This window comes from Oryctolagus cuniculus, chromosome 16, assembly GCF_964237555.1.
Source record: "Oryctolagus cuniculus chromosome 16, mOryCun1.1, whole genome shotgun sequence".
Lineage (NCBI taxonomy): Eukaryota > Metazoa > Chordata > Mammalia > Lagomorpha > Leporidae > Oryctolagus > Oryctolagus cuniculus.
In genome coordinates this window covers 51,239,682-51,253,522 of record NC_091447.1, presented here as the reverse complement: position 1 = coordinate 51,253,522, position 13,841 = coordinate 51,239,682, and the positions used below count along the sequence as shown (strand labels likewise).

The 13,841-nt window shown below is 50.2% G+C and overlaps 1 protein-coding gene across 1 annotated transcript in view; it reads right to left on the bottom strand.

The window, feature by feature from the left end:
• The window catches only part of SEMA3E (semaphorin 3E), a 245,100-nt gene extending 231,497 nt beyond the window's left edge, over nucleotides 1–13,603 (bottom strand). The window contains exon 1 of the mRNA XM_051853020.2: nucleotides 13,061–13,603. Coding sequence (XP_051708980.2) covers nucleotides 13,061–13,175 — 115 coding nt within the window. The 5' untranslated portion in view covers nucleotides 13,176–13,603. The remainder of the gene's footprint in view (nucleotides 1–13,060) is intronic.
• Nucleotides 13,604–13,841: the final 238 nt, after the last annotated feature.

Genomic DNA, 13,841 nt, shown 5'->3' with positions numbered 1-13,841 from the left:
GCCTGCTCGGATTCCAGCTCCCAGCCGCTGTGCACCCTGGAGCAGCGGGTGACGGAATGCTGCCACCCGCCCGCGTGGGAGACCCTCACCGAGTCGCCTTCCCGGCTGTGGGGCGGGCGCGTGGGGAGTGAACCAGCCGGCAGAAACTTGCGCTCGCTGGCACTCTCTGCCTCTCAAAACCGTAAATTTTACTTTCCATTATTTCCTCCAACAATTTGCTTAAAAATATTTTTTTTCTTGTTTTGAAGATAGACGAGATGCTATTTTCTGTATATTTACTCAGACAGCTTGACTTTAGTTTGTAAAACTAAAATGGCTAAGGACTTTCCATTTCCATTATTATGCACTTCTAATACTGCTAAGAATACTTTCTTCCGAACTGTAATTTTGGCATCTCTGTGTATGTCTACAGTTTCATGCTAGGTGTACTGTATCTGATTAATTGGTGCCAAAAAGGAAAAAAAAAACTCTTTAAGTTATAGCATTTAAAAATATACTGTGGATTGATTTTAATAAGTTAAGGACATATATAGCAAAACAGTTTTGCAGTTTATAGAGTCAGTAAAATATTAGGAAGATCAACTTTTCATAAATCCTGTCTCAAATAACCTGGGTTAAGAAAAATGTTAAAATACCTTGCATAAACTAAGCACAAAAACTTATAATCACAGCTTTTTCTTCTCATGTTATTACCAACAGCTACGCTTCTAAAAGGCTGAATATAAAGCAATATGGTTTATTATTCATAAGATGTCGTTGCAGGAGAACAAACTGATTAAAAGAAAAAAAAAACAACCCAGAACTCTTTCTTTGGGGCAGTTAGGGCCTTCCTCAAAAACCAAGATGGTGGGTACACTGCTGATTCGTCCACGGCTCTGGCTTTCTTAGCTTTCTGCTTGGTCGAGTTCTCATGCGCCCGTCTCCGGCCTTGTTTCTTCAGAGTGCCTCACTGCGGGGAAGGGAGGTGTTCTGTGGGACGCCGGGAGATCACGGTGGGAAGAGAGGCTGTGTAACACGGGACAACGCTCCTAAGAACGGTCCAGATTCTACCACCCTCTCCTTCCCCTGACAGACAGAGATTTTAATGAACGGCTAATCAACACCTAATGTTAAGGCAGTTCTGGATTCACCTTCAGATTGGGCGAATTCTTCTTGCCTTTGCAGTGCTCCTCTACGCCATCATTTCATTCTCTGCCTTCTCTAAGAGGAACGTATTTTTGGTGGTATCCGACAAAAGAACTGAGATTGGCAATGCTAACGTGGACAGATACAGCAAGTACGTTCTGTACATTGGATGCAAGAGATAAAATATATTTATTAAGCACTTAAATTTCATTAGCGTCTAAGAATTCAGACAATAAAATGCAATGCAACCGTCTTCCAAAGTTTCAAAGCCTGCTTTTAAACTTGCAGTAACCGTGTATTACTCATACAAAGAAAATGAGAATTCCTGACAACCACAGAGAAATGCGGTAATTTAATGTAGCAAGAACAGAGACCACGTACCAGGCTAACTGCGTGCAGCAGTTATGATCACAATGGAATTAAAGTAATTAGGTACCAGGAGACTCGTGCTCCTGGGCGGACACAGGGCATTACGTGTGGTGGGAAGACTGCAGCGAGGCAGGAAGGGTGCGAGGCGCAGTGAGACACGTAGCGGATCTGCCCAGCGTTTCTTGCTCCGGCTCCTCCTGCTCATCTTCCAGACTGAACTCCGGATCTCCATACCTCGTGGCACCCTGTCTTCACGCTCAGTGCATTAAAAAGCCGGCTTTGGCTTTGTCTTGATTCGCGACTCGTCTCCTTTTAGACTACAGCTACGCATCTTGGAAGCAGGGTTGAATAAGGGGTGTGTATGCATTGAACTTTCTATTTTACAATAGCGATCGATATGCAGAGAAGCTGTGGCATCACCATATAAACCCAGAACCAGTTCCTCCTGTTATTGACATGTCACATTAGCGCGGCACATTCACCAGTTAATGGACCAATACCGATACATTATTTATTGACTAAAATCCATACTTTATTCAGATTTCCTTAATTATTTTTTCCCCAATAACCCTTCACAACCCCAGGGTCGTAGCTAGGGTACCACACTGCATTAATGAGACTTTGGTACATTTTTATCCTTAAAACTCAAACCTGACACTCAGAGCGCTGACGAAGCTCAACAAGTACTCACGGAACAAGTGAACGACACAATGAACACATCTGTCCCAAAAAGACACGGAAGCTCTCTGGTCCCTGAGGGAGAGGTGAGGGCGTGCGACAGAGGGAGAGTGGGTGAGATACCTTATCATCGCTACGTCTGGGAGGGGTCCAGGGAGGAAGCATGGGCGGCGTCCTGAGTCACTAAGCCCAGGGGAGGTCAGAGTGTGATGCAAGAGGATGAGCTGATTGGGACATCCCGGCGTCACCGGTCCGGGAGAGATCAAGGTCCGTGGTGACAGAGCGAGGAGACGTGAGACATCCTAACAATTACGTGCAGGAGGGAGTCAGGGTGCGAGACCAGGGCCGAGGGGCGCCTGGCATCTCAGTGTCATCAAGTCCAGCAAAGCTTCCCACCAGGGGATGACTTTTTTTCTCTTTTCTTTTTCACCCCCACCCCTACCCCCCAAGGGGATGATTTTTTAAAATCTTACAAAAAATACTGCTCCACAACTGACCAACACTAGACGTTCTCATGTGAGCTCAATCATGGGGTGATGTGCCACAATTTATATCATAAATAATCACCGAAGATACTTAACACGTGCCAAGTTGGGATCACTACCATACACAACCAGAGGTAATAGGAACGATACTAGCTGCAGAGTGAGAGTATGGTTGGAGTCCTATGAATCCAAGTACATCGAAGACCAACGCTATCATCTGGGCATTTGAATAGATGACCCCTCCTAGGTGATGGACCCGAGAGAGGACACATGATCCTGCAGACCCGATTCACCAGTTCCCAAGGGCGGCTGCCGCTGCCCGCCCGCAGACCACACTCCAGTAGCATTGGCTCAACCTGTTTCCGTCTCCACTCTGCCTCTAGCTTGGCAGAGGGGCAGAAGAAACTCCTCGTAAATCATCCCCTCTGCAACGAGACCCAACCGAGCCTTCCTCCAGGTGAGCGATGGAGCAAAAGCTCTGCCTCTTATGAAAATAAACTCAGAATTTGTAATTTTGTCACTTTGACCATAACATGGAAATTCACTTCAGAAAAAGAAAAAAAAAAAAAAAAAAAGCAAACACCCAGGTAGTAGTTACAGGATTTAAAAATGACCTGAAGAATTAATTTTACTCTGTCCACAGGGTCTTATAAAAAATATTTCTTGACCTTATGGAAAGTGTATTTAAGGACAATTACATAAGTTAGAGGCTACCACAAGATATAATCCCATGATGTCATACGTCTACATTGTGACAAACCTAACTTGTCCCCACAGTGATCCTCTGAGGGACACAGTGGTCATTCGTCTTTATAACCACAGGAAGGGAGGCAAAGCAAGACGGGGCTGGAGGAACCAGGTCTCCGCAGCTCCACAGCGGCACCCAGTCTCATATGCTGCATATGCACACCGGGGGCTTCAAGCTGCCAGCTTCCTGTACAACATGCTGTCTCCTGCTAACATTTTCCAAAGGGCTTGGGAGGAATCAGATACACCGGGAGGCCTGGGTCCGGGAGGGACGCTCTGTCTCAGTCTTGGGCAAAGGGCCATCGGGGCGGTAAGCAGCTCTCTGCAACACGGTGAGGCCAGTTCCCATGGGGCCGCAGACCCCCAGGGTCTCCCAGACTCAGAACCGAAAGCGCCCTCGGTGCTGTGGTTTCTTAGAAGGAACTGGGGAGCAGGGAGACTCAGAGGCCCCAGCTGCTGGCTGTCTCCTTCTCTGGGCTGCTGCTCTTTCTGATTCTGGACTTGGTCTCATGATCTAAAAACCACCAGAGAGACCCACTCTGAGCGATGCTGTTCCCTTGTTCTTTCCTGCAAATAAACCCCTCCTCTTGTCCTGGCTTCCCCGAGTGGAAGCCTGAAACCCCAGAAAATGAACCAACACCGCGAGGTACAGATGAGTTCCCATCAGTGACATCCTGGCTGCTGTGTGACTTCGGCTGAGCACCAGACTCGGCTGGCTGGAGGGCTGGGCTCCCCTCTCCCGCTCCAGGGCCGCCATTCCTCTCCTGCACAAACGCCACCATCCCGAGGTGCCCGAGAGCACGGGGTCCCACAGGAAGAACAAGACCCACTGTCTGGCGGCAAGGAAGCGCTTCATGCCATATTGCAGATATTTCCTAAGTCATGGATTTCAATCAATGTTGAATGCCTAATGAATTTCAACATTTTTTCTTAAAAAAATGCAAAGGTCATGTTGTCTTAATATTGAATTAGGCAGCAAAAATGCATGATCTGCTACCAGTATGTCTTCTTTCCACTGTGGGTTTGAGGTGGAGGAGAAATAAGACAGGAGAGGAGGAGAGAGAGGCGAGCTGGAGCCCACCACACCCAGGCGTAGGACGCAGCAGTGATACGAGAAAGGGAGGAGAGCTTGTGGCGCTAACGCAGGGGTGACAAGTGCAGGGACGGGGAGATTCAAGAGGGGAAGGCAGCGCAGATGAGAGACTCCGACTGCTGGGTCAGGCAGCCATCTGGTCACCCCAGCTGCTTCACTCAATACAGTAGGGCGAGCAGAGAGCGGAACAGGCGGAGCGCGCCAGCGCGTCTCCTCGTGTGTGTTTTACTCAAGCAGCCATAAACAGTTGCTCAGGATTCCTTCGTTTCCTTGGTCCCCTTCTCACCCCGCCCCCCAGACTCCCCTTTGAGAAACACAGCTCCTTCTCACCCCCCCCCCCAGACTCCCGTTTGAGAAACACGGCTCGCGAGGCTCTTGTTCTAGCCGACTGCCTGCTCTCTGAACACGGACGCACACCACGCGGTGTCGGGAGCTGCACCTGGCACCAGCTGTCCTACCTGTTCCCCAGGGAAACGCAGACGCCTGTCCCTCACTCCCCCCGCACACCCCCCGCTGAGCCGACAGCTGCCCACAGGACCTGGCTTAGTTTAACTTCAGGCAGAGTGGTCTGGCTTTGGTAACAGTAGTTCGCTTGCATTTCACAAAGCTGGGTCTACAGTCACCATTGTTTGTCGCTGTTTAGTTTGTGGATTCGGACTGTTGTTTCCAAGGTGCCCGCAGATAAAATTTCAGCTCTCCTTAAGTCATGAGCAAAATAACCCTACCGTAACTTTCAAACGCGAGACAGCGAGGTCCCCTGTCCCTTCAAGGCATCTATTCCAATAAGAGCCGGCTCTCGCGAAAGAAAACCTTTGCTGTCAAGCTTAAAGCTTCCAGAAGCGTCTTCCCTCATTTTAAGTTGTAACAATTAGCTCGTGATTGCTTTAGAATAAGAAAGGGAGGCAGTGTAGACGAATTCTCACTGAACCCCCTCTGATTCATTCTGGAATTTAGGAAAAGCTTTCTGAGGCTTGAGCATTCTACCACATTGACTTGCACTGGCTCACGGAATCAAAGTTCTGCATCTTCTGTCACAACGGTTGAGGATGAGAAAGTTCATCTTGGACAACGTGAGTAACTTGTTCACACCGAAGCCAGGTTCGAATCATGCGGCCTCCTCTGAGGCCAGGGTTTCCAGGCCCCTGAAAGCACATTGGGAGAGTGTGACGATACCTGGGCCTACCCGCTTCCTGGCTTCACCGTGCCAGGGCCACGAACTAAATCCTGGAGCAGACCGCGCGGACGGTCCGTAGTTACCAGGGGCAGGTGTGGAAATACACTTCAGAGCGCCAGAAGCCAGGCAAGTTAAAGCCTTTCTCTTTCATTTTTCCATACCAGTCAGGGAGGCCACAATGACAGGGCACTGGCCACGCTGGGGTGGTGGTGGGGATATCCTGAACGAGGCATTAGAACCAGGAAGGCCGAAAACTTCTTGAGTTATCAACTCCCTTGGCGACCACAGGGCCACACGAGGGCCAGGGATCAAGTCCTCAAGGTGCCTGTTCTTTGAAATGATCGCGTAGTTAGAAAAATGCTCTCTCGGCATCAGAGGCTATAACTCTTGGTTTAAAGACGGCATGGACGTCCTTTTCATGCCTACCCAATACCCAGCCTCTAAAACACCCAGTCTGGTCACTAGTCTCCTGATTATGAGCCCAGAGAACGATGCTTAAGGAATACCCACCAGCACAGACAGGTTCTCTTATGCTTCCAATGTTAGATGAAACTATGTGAAAAAAATAACCATCATCTTTTGTATAATTTATAGAGCATTCCTAAGTGTCAGACATTGCAACTACAACTGCTAACAGCGTCGTGGCACTGTTTATTGAAACTAAGAAGCTAAGCTAAATCTCCACTCTCTTTGGGAAACGTTCTAAGTGATAGAATATCAGATCTGGTATATTTCTAACTCTCTGCAAGGCCACTCAGGGGCAGGCGTGCAGGCCGAGTGCCATTTCTGGATCCTGCAGCCCACACTCCAATACAGTGCACACCCAGGTCAAGGCGTGGGCCTTTGCCACTCTCTCACCACCCAGGGAGGATTTCTGTAGATATCACTGAGGAAACAAAATTTACTCCACAGATTGCTAACAATTTCTACCAGTGACAACCAACTTGATGATTTGCTGCTTTATTATATCATCATAGGACTGAGGGGGGCAGTGCCAGCATTGTGGTGTAGCAGGTTAGGCCACCACCTAGCGCACCAGCATCCCATATGGGCACCGGTTCAAGCCCCGGATGTTCCACTTCCAATCCAGCTCCTACTAATGTGCCTGGGAAGGCAGTGGAGGATGGCCCAAGTCCTTGGGCCCCTGTGCCCACATGTAAGACCCGGATAAAGCTCCTGCAGTCATTTGGGTAGTAAATCAGCAGATGGACGCTCTCTCTCTCCCCCTCTGTAACTCTGCCTTTCAAAAAAAATAAATAAATAAAAACACACTGAGAAGTAGTCTCATTCCAGAAAGAAAGAGAGGCCATCCCTCTAAATGACAAATCTCTAAATGATATGGACAGCAAAATTATGACAACCCAAATTTTGGAAAGAATGTTATTATAAAAACTAAGCTGTCACATATTTATTAACCAAGAAGAGGTATTATTTTATGTACAGAATACTGTCATCACCAAAAATTTTCAAAATGGTTTCACAAAGTTTTCAGCTCCAAATCTGCCCAGTTCACTTAAAAATTTCACTGCCTCTTTTTCCTCACCCTGACTTCCTCTTATTTTTCTTCAGGTTTAACATTTTTTTTTTTGACTAATTTTCATTTTATGAGAGAGAGAGAGAGAGAAGGAAGGGAGGGGAAGGGAGGAGAGGGGAAGGATCTCCTGTCCACTGGTTCATCTCCTCAAATGCCCACAATAGTGAGGACTGGGTCAGGCTTAAGCCAGGAGCCTGGAACTCCACCCAGGTCATTCCCCCTGGTGCCAGGGACCCAAGCACTTGGGCGACCACCGGCTGCCTCCCAAGGTGCACGTGAGCAGGGAACTGGTATCGGATGCAGAGCTGAGATTTGAACCCAAGCACTCTGATATGGCATGTGGATGTGCCAAGGGGTGACTTAACCATTCCTCCGTGTGCCAACCTCCTGGCCCTATTTCTAGCCTGGAGAACAATTATCTTCTAATTCTCATTTCTAATAAGCAGCACCTACATTAGAAGCGAATTAACTCTTAGACCCATTCAGGACCTTTCGCATATCCAGGTGCACCAACATGAAGCAGAGGCAATTCTTGTCTGTAGCAAATAAAAAAATTCATGGAATGGTACCATCTACAATCCTTCCATGGAGTCCCTCTACAGAAAGCATATTTTGTATAAAACAAACTCAATCAAATGTATTGCCATTGCTCACATCCTAACCAGTGATGTTTTTCTAATAAAGACTGTTAGTAAATCCACATTGAAACTCTCACTGGTCTCCTTGACGGAGTTCTGGGGCTGTAGGCCAGTGTTGACTCCTGGGTCCTATCTAACCACTCCGTTTATGAATCCTGTCTTATGACCAGTTTTATTTACTAGCTCACAGGGATGTATGACTAATATCACTGATACATACTTAGTTACTGGCTAAGGAACGAAAGCTATGAGATGGGTCAGGAAAAACTGGCTTCGTCACTGCATTGGTTTTTATTTGCTCTACATACAAAATAAATACCACAGCCTCCAGGATGATCAGACTATTATTTAGCATTGTTCTCTTCCAGAATCCAAAGTCTTTTTTCTTTTCTTATAAATGGAAAGAATTCTAAAACATGTGGCATAGGGTGGCTACGTGTAATACATGGATATATGAAGCTTTTATAGCAAAAAAAATATTGGCCATGAACATTGGACATGCACAGATGATGTAACCATCTTCCAAGTTATAACTAAAGGTCAAATGTATGGAAGATGGGATTTGGAGAAAAGTCAGTCGATCAGGATAAACGATACATTCTTATGCTATGTATGACCAACTTCTGTCATAAATAAGTAAGTGCGGGATCCTGGCACTTATTGAAATCTGAATTCGTGCCTTTCCCAAGAGCTCTTCTTCTTAGGACATGTTTCCAACATTCGCGATTTATAATCGGTCCTCAGGCAACATCAGTGACATCATCATTTTAGATCACCAAGTGCATTCAGAGACAATGTTGTTCCGTTTGATTCTCTAAACACATGTATATTAAATCTAAAAAAAAAAAAAGTGGAAAATGCAAGTAAACAAAGATTCCCTATTTTTCAAACTGAGATGCGGGCTCTTCCCTCCATTCCAGGGAGGAGGATTATAGCCAGAGTCGAGACCCCCAACTTCAAACCCCGAGCTCTCTGAACGCTGACAAACCTGCACTGTATTGAATTCTCACATGCAGACATACCGGCACCCTACCACACACTCCGTATGTATGGATATATCTCGATGCTTACATCTACATTTATAATGTCAACGTATTTTCGGCGCACTCCTCGGCCACGGCTGTGCCTTTATTTAACTGTTTCTTCCCCAGACGCGCCAGGAGGGGTTGTCTGCCTCAGCAGCCATCTCCGTGGCTTCCACCATCCCTCCATCCTGTCTGGAACTTGGAACACCTTCTCCACTTGCCAGGCCCCTTGACTGGATTTCTGGGGCTTTCCACGTGCATTGCTTTCTTCTTTGACATGGATCTTGGCTCCTTCGTTTTTATCTCCCTTGAGCTCCATGATCGGGAAGGTGGATTTGGCCTTGCGGGATGGTGAAAGATAAGGAGAAAGCAGCTCTCCGCAGGGAGGAGCTGGCAATCCACCAGGACGCTCCGCCCTGCCTTCTCTTGACAGGTCATGAGGACGGCAGTTCTTATTTAGTCAGTTTACTTGAGAGGCAGAAAGAGAGGTGGGCAGGAGGGGAGGAGGGGAGGTGGGGGCAGAGGAAGGGAGAGAGGGAGGGGAGAGAGGGGGAGACAGAGGAGAGGGGAGGAGAGGGGAGGAGAAGGGAGGAGAAGGGAGGGAGGGAAAGGAGAGAAAGAACGAACAAATAAGGCTCCCATCCACTGGTTCACTCCCCCAAAAGCCTGCAAGAGCTGGGCCTGTGGCAGGCCAAAGCTGGAAGTTGGAAGCTCAATCCAGATTTCCCTCATGGAGGCTGAGGACCCAACTGACCTGAGCCATTGCCACCACCTCCCATGGCATGAATTAGCAAGAATCTGGGATTTAGGAGCAAAGCCAGAGCCGAGAGGCAGACGCTATGATGTGGGATGTAGGTGTCCATCCGGGGTCTTAACCACTGGGCAAAACAGCCCCCCATAGCTATTTATATATTTTTTTAAAGAAGTACATTGAAAGATTTACTTATTTACTTGCAAGTAGAATGAGAGAGAGATCTTCTTCCATCTGTTGGTTGGCTTCCCAAATGGCCACATCAGCTGCGGCTGGACCAGGCTGAAGCCAGGGTCCCAGCACTGCACCTGGGTCCCCGCCTGGCCGGCAGGGGCTCGCGTCCTGGAGATGTCAGCTGCCGATTTCCCACGTGCATTAGCAGGGAGCTGGATGGGAAGCGTAGCAGTTGGGCCGGGACTGGGGCTGCAAAATGCAGGCTGCCTTTGCAAGCAGCGGCTTATCCCCCTGCACCACCATGTCGGCTCCCCACGGCTACTTTTAAAGGAAACTTTTGGGGCAGAATGTTATAGTTTCGCATTAATCATACCCTCTTCGGCTGAGCTAATTTACCTTCACGTACAACTACTCATAATCTTTCAAATATTTGCCCGATACATTTAACCTCAACACAGACCTTGACCAAAAATTCTTAACAGAGCAGGACGACAGCTTGACATTTTCCTCTTTTCTATGTTTCAATTTTTAGCTCAGTTTATCTTGTAGCTGTAAAGTACATGAAAAGGCAAGAGTCTTATGGCAACAAGAGGAATCCTCTGTCTTTCTAGCCACAAGGCTCGCCCTGAGTTAGCGTATTTTCATCACCCTGGGACAGGGTGGGGATTCAGCGGGAGGAGGCAGAAGGCAGCCTGGGCCCTGTGGGAAGAGGGCAGAGGGGAGATGTGGCCAACGCCACCACCTTTCCACCTCCCCGTCTCTTCTCCAGAACGCGCGACACCCAGAAATGGAGGAGCGTGGAGGAGAGGGGAGGCCAGTTCTCTGGACACTTGTGTCCTGCACATATTGTTACGGCGCTGAGCTCCTGCTCCTTGGCACTTGAACTTTCTCCTTCTCCTTGGGAAGAAGCACGAGGGGCCTGTGTTCCCAAACGCTATCTCGGACGTGGAGGATTCGAGGGAAACGCCTGCCCCTCCCCTATCCGGCACAGAGCCCTGTGATGCAGAGAACCTCTGGACTGAGCTGTCATGCCACCTCCAGGGAGCCCATGCAAGTTGTCTGCTGGCGGGGAGAGGGAGGCGTCAGCCCCCCTGTAGAGGAGCAGAGACACAAACCTGGTGCTCGTATTCTGAACGATTGTGCACTCCCTTCTAGTGTTAAGTGTCCAAGTTCACCCACAACCCCAAAGTCACCACTGAAAACCACGCAAGACGGCAGATTACTGTGAAGTACGTTACTCCCAGCTTTTGGAAACCTCTAACGTGTCTGCGGGCCCAGGTGCAGCGAGGTAAGGGGTGGTTCCCAGGTGTCCTGGGACGGCAGGCCTCGGACTGCACGCCTGCTTCAAGGGGGCTGAGGCACCTGTGGAACACGAAGCACTGGCCGCTTCCGGTGGGCCGTCAGGTGTGGTCTCTCCGCTGCTATTGCTATGTCAATCGCACACCCGAGACCAATCCAGTTTCAGGGAACGCTCTTTCCTATCTTTGCATGAAAACAAACCTCGTGCATTTCCAGTTGGTTCTGCTAAATCAAAAGGTTAAGGAAGCCAAAGGGAACGCTGGAGGGGCCCGCGGTCTCCACACAGATGCTAGCAGCTCTCCTCCTGCCACCACTCGTCACATCCGTCCCCAGGTGAACACGCACTCAGCAACACTGTCAGGCACAGTATTGTCTTGTGCCACCCCACACACGGTAAGCTCTCCTAAGGCACGTAAACAGAAGATCCCTTGAAAAGCACGGTGGCAGGGACACATGGAAAACCCAGGGCCCTGGGATGAAGCCTAGGAGAGAACAGCAGGCGCGGCAGAACGGAGCTCGCCCAGGCTGGCAACTTATCTGTAGAAGACCAATGATGCATTTGCCAAACAATGCTTTCCCCATGCCCCCACCCCCGGCATTCCTTTCTGTGCATATCCTATCACCTTCAAGTTTTACATCTAGGAATATTTGACCATGACGGCATGATACATCTCATGATACATCTGCCGAAATCAAGACTCGTGCCGACGCTGTGCACCGTATTTCAGATGCTCTAGCAAGTTAGTGCCAATGAGTTTAAGCTTGTTATCCACTCCACCGTGATGCAGAAAATTTAAGAAAATATTCAGTTTATTCTAAAAAGGAGAGATTTCTGAAGTGACTATTTACTGATGACTGTCCAGTAAGAGACAAAACCCAGCAAACGCAACATAGAAAACCGAGGCTGCCCTTTCGGTTTGTCTCGTGGTACATATCCCACCTACGTGGAGAAAAGGCAAACTTCTGTCCGGCAGGGGCGAGGGGCAGCCGACGACCTTCCAGCACAAAACTGTTTCCTTGTCTAATCCTCACTGTTGCACCTGTTGTCTCTCTCGCACTGACTGGTGACAATAAGAGCTCCTTTCCTGATAATTTATTCCAAATTTCTCCTAAGTCAGCAAAGGCACTTTCTCAGAGCTTGGGTTCTGTTTGCTTGTTTACCCCCAGGAGGAATCACCAACCCTGTTCCTGACTGGTTCCTACTGGTCCTGATGCAAAGCCCAGAGCTCATTTATTTATGAGTGTGTTGTTGCTTTCCAAGACGAAAGAGCAGCATGAAATATTTAAAACACCGTGACAGACAGGTCTTCAGGAAAGCAACATGAATTTACATGCAAAAAACAGATGCTAATGACCACTGAACAATCAAGATAGTCAGTTTACCAGGAGTGCCAGTACGCTCTGCATGCTGTTTAGCCGCGCATTAAAAAAAAAACCTCATCATCCATGCAACCGGAAAGCTAATTTATATTAATTAGTCGTTCTAATTACATGGTGGGCACTTTGTCGTGGTGGCCAGGCAGTCATCTCTCTCGGGAGAAAGGGACTGGTCTCCTCTTCCCCTCTCCACTTAGAAAACCAAAGCAAACCAGGAACACAAACAAATCGCACCCCCATTTCTAAAGCCCTCCCCGATAATCAATTCACGTCGAAACGCCAGCTGCTACCCTGGGCGTGCAGCCGCTCACAACCTGCCGCCTACCTTCTCGCGTCCACCAGGAGAGAACTTCTCATTAATAAAATCTAATATTTACAAGGCTTAAAAAAAAATACCACCTCGGAGTGAGCGTGTGATTTCGCACCGTTTCCCGACTTGGCAAGCACGCGCGGTGCTCTCTGGGGGGAGTCTGGCACCAGCGTCTCCCAGGTGCACCCTAAGGGTCTCTGATGACCACAACGAGCCCAGGAGAAGACTTCAAACTGTGTCCCCCATTTGCTATAGGCAAGAGGGTCTGGAGAGGCACTGACCTTTATGTGACAGACGCAGTCGGGGGTGCGGGGCGTCCGCCGCGTGGCCGCCGGCCCACAGTCCCAGCAGGTGGCCCCCCAGGACCCAGGCGAGGATGCGCGCAGCCCGGGCCATGCCGCCCCGCGCGAGCCGCGCCGCTCCGCGGGGCAGGTGCGAGTTTTCCTCCGGACTCGGCTGGCGGGCGGCTGGGTGGAAGGCGAACGCGCTGTCACCAGGAGGCGCGGCCCCCCGGTGCCATCGGCCGGGCCGTGTGGACGCGGAGGAGCGCCGCCGCCTCGGGACGGCTGCTGCGGGGCATTCCCGGGAGGGCGTCCGAGCAGGGGCGCAGCGGTGCGGGCGAGGGGCCCCCGGCGCGCGCGCGCGCTCCGCAGCGGCTCCTGCTCCGACTTGCCCGGCGGCGCGTTCCCGGTCACCTTTCCCCGGGCTGATTTAACAGCGAGTGGGGCCGCGCCCCGGCAGGGCGCCGTCTGTCAGCGCCCGGGCGCGCAGCAAAGTTCGGGCGGGCGGGGAGGAGCGCGCCTCGCCGCCTCCGGGCGCCGCGGTCCACGTGCCGCGCTCGCGGCCGCCCCCGCCCCACCTTGCCGGGCGGGGGCGTCCCGGCCCGGGCGGGGAAGGTGCGGCGCGCGCGGGCGACTCCCAGGGGAAGCAACTGGGCTTAGGGACGCTCTCCCGCGGCTCCGGTCCGCCGGCGCCCCGCGGGGGTTCTGGCCCCCACCCGCAGTCGCGACTCCCCCCACCCCCCCACCCAGCACCGTCCCTTTTAACTCTTTGATGGGCGGT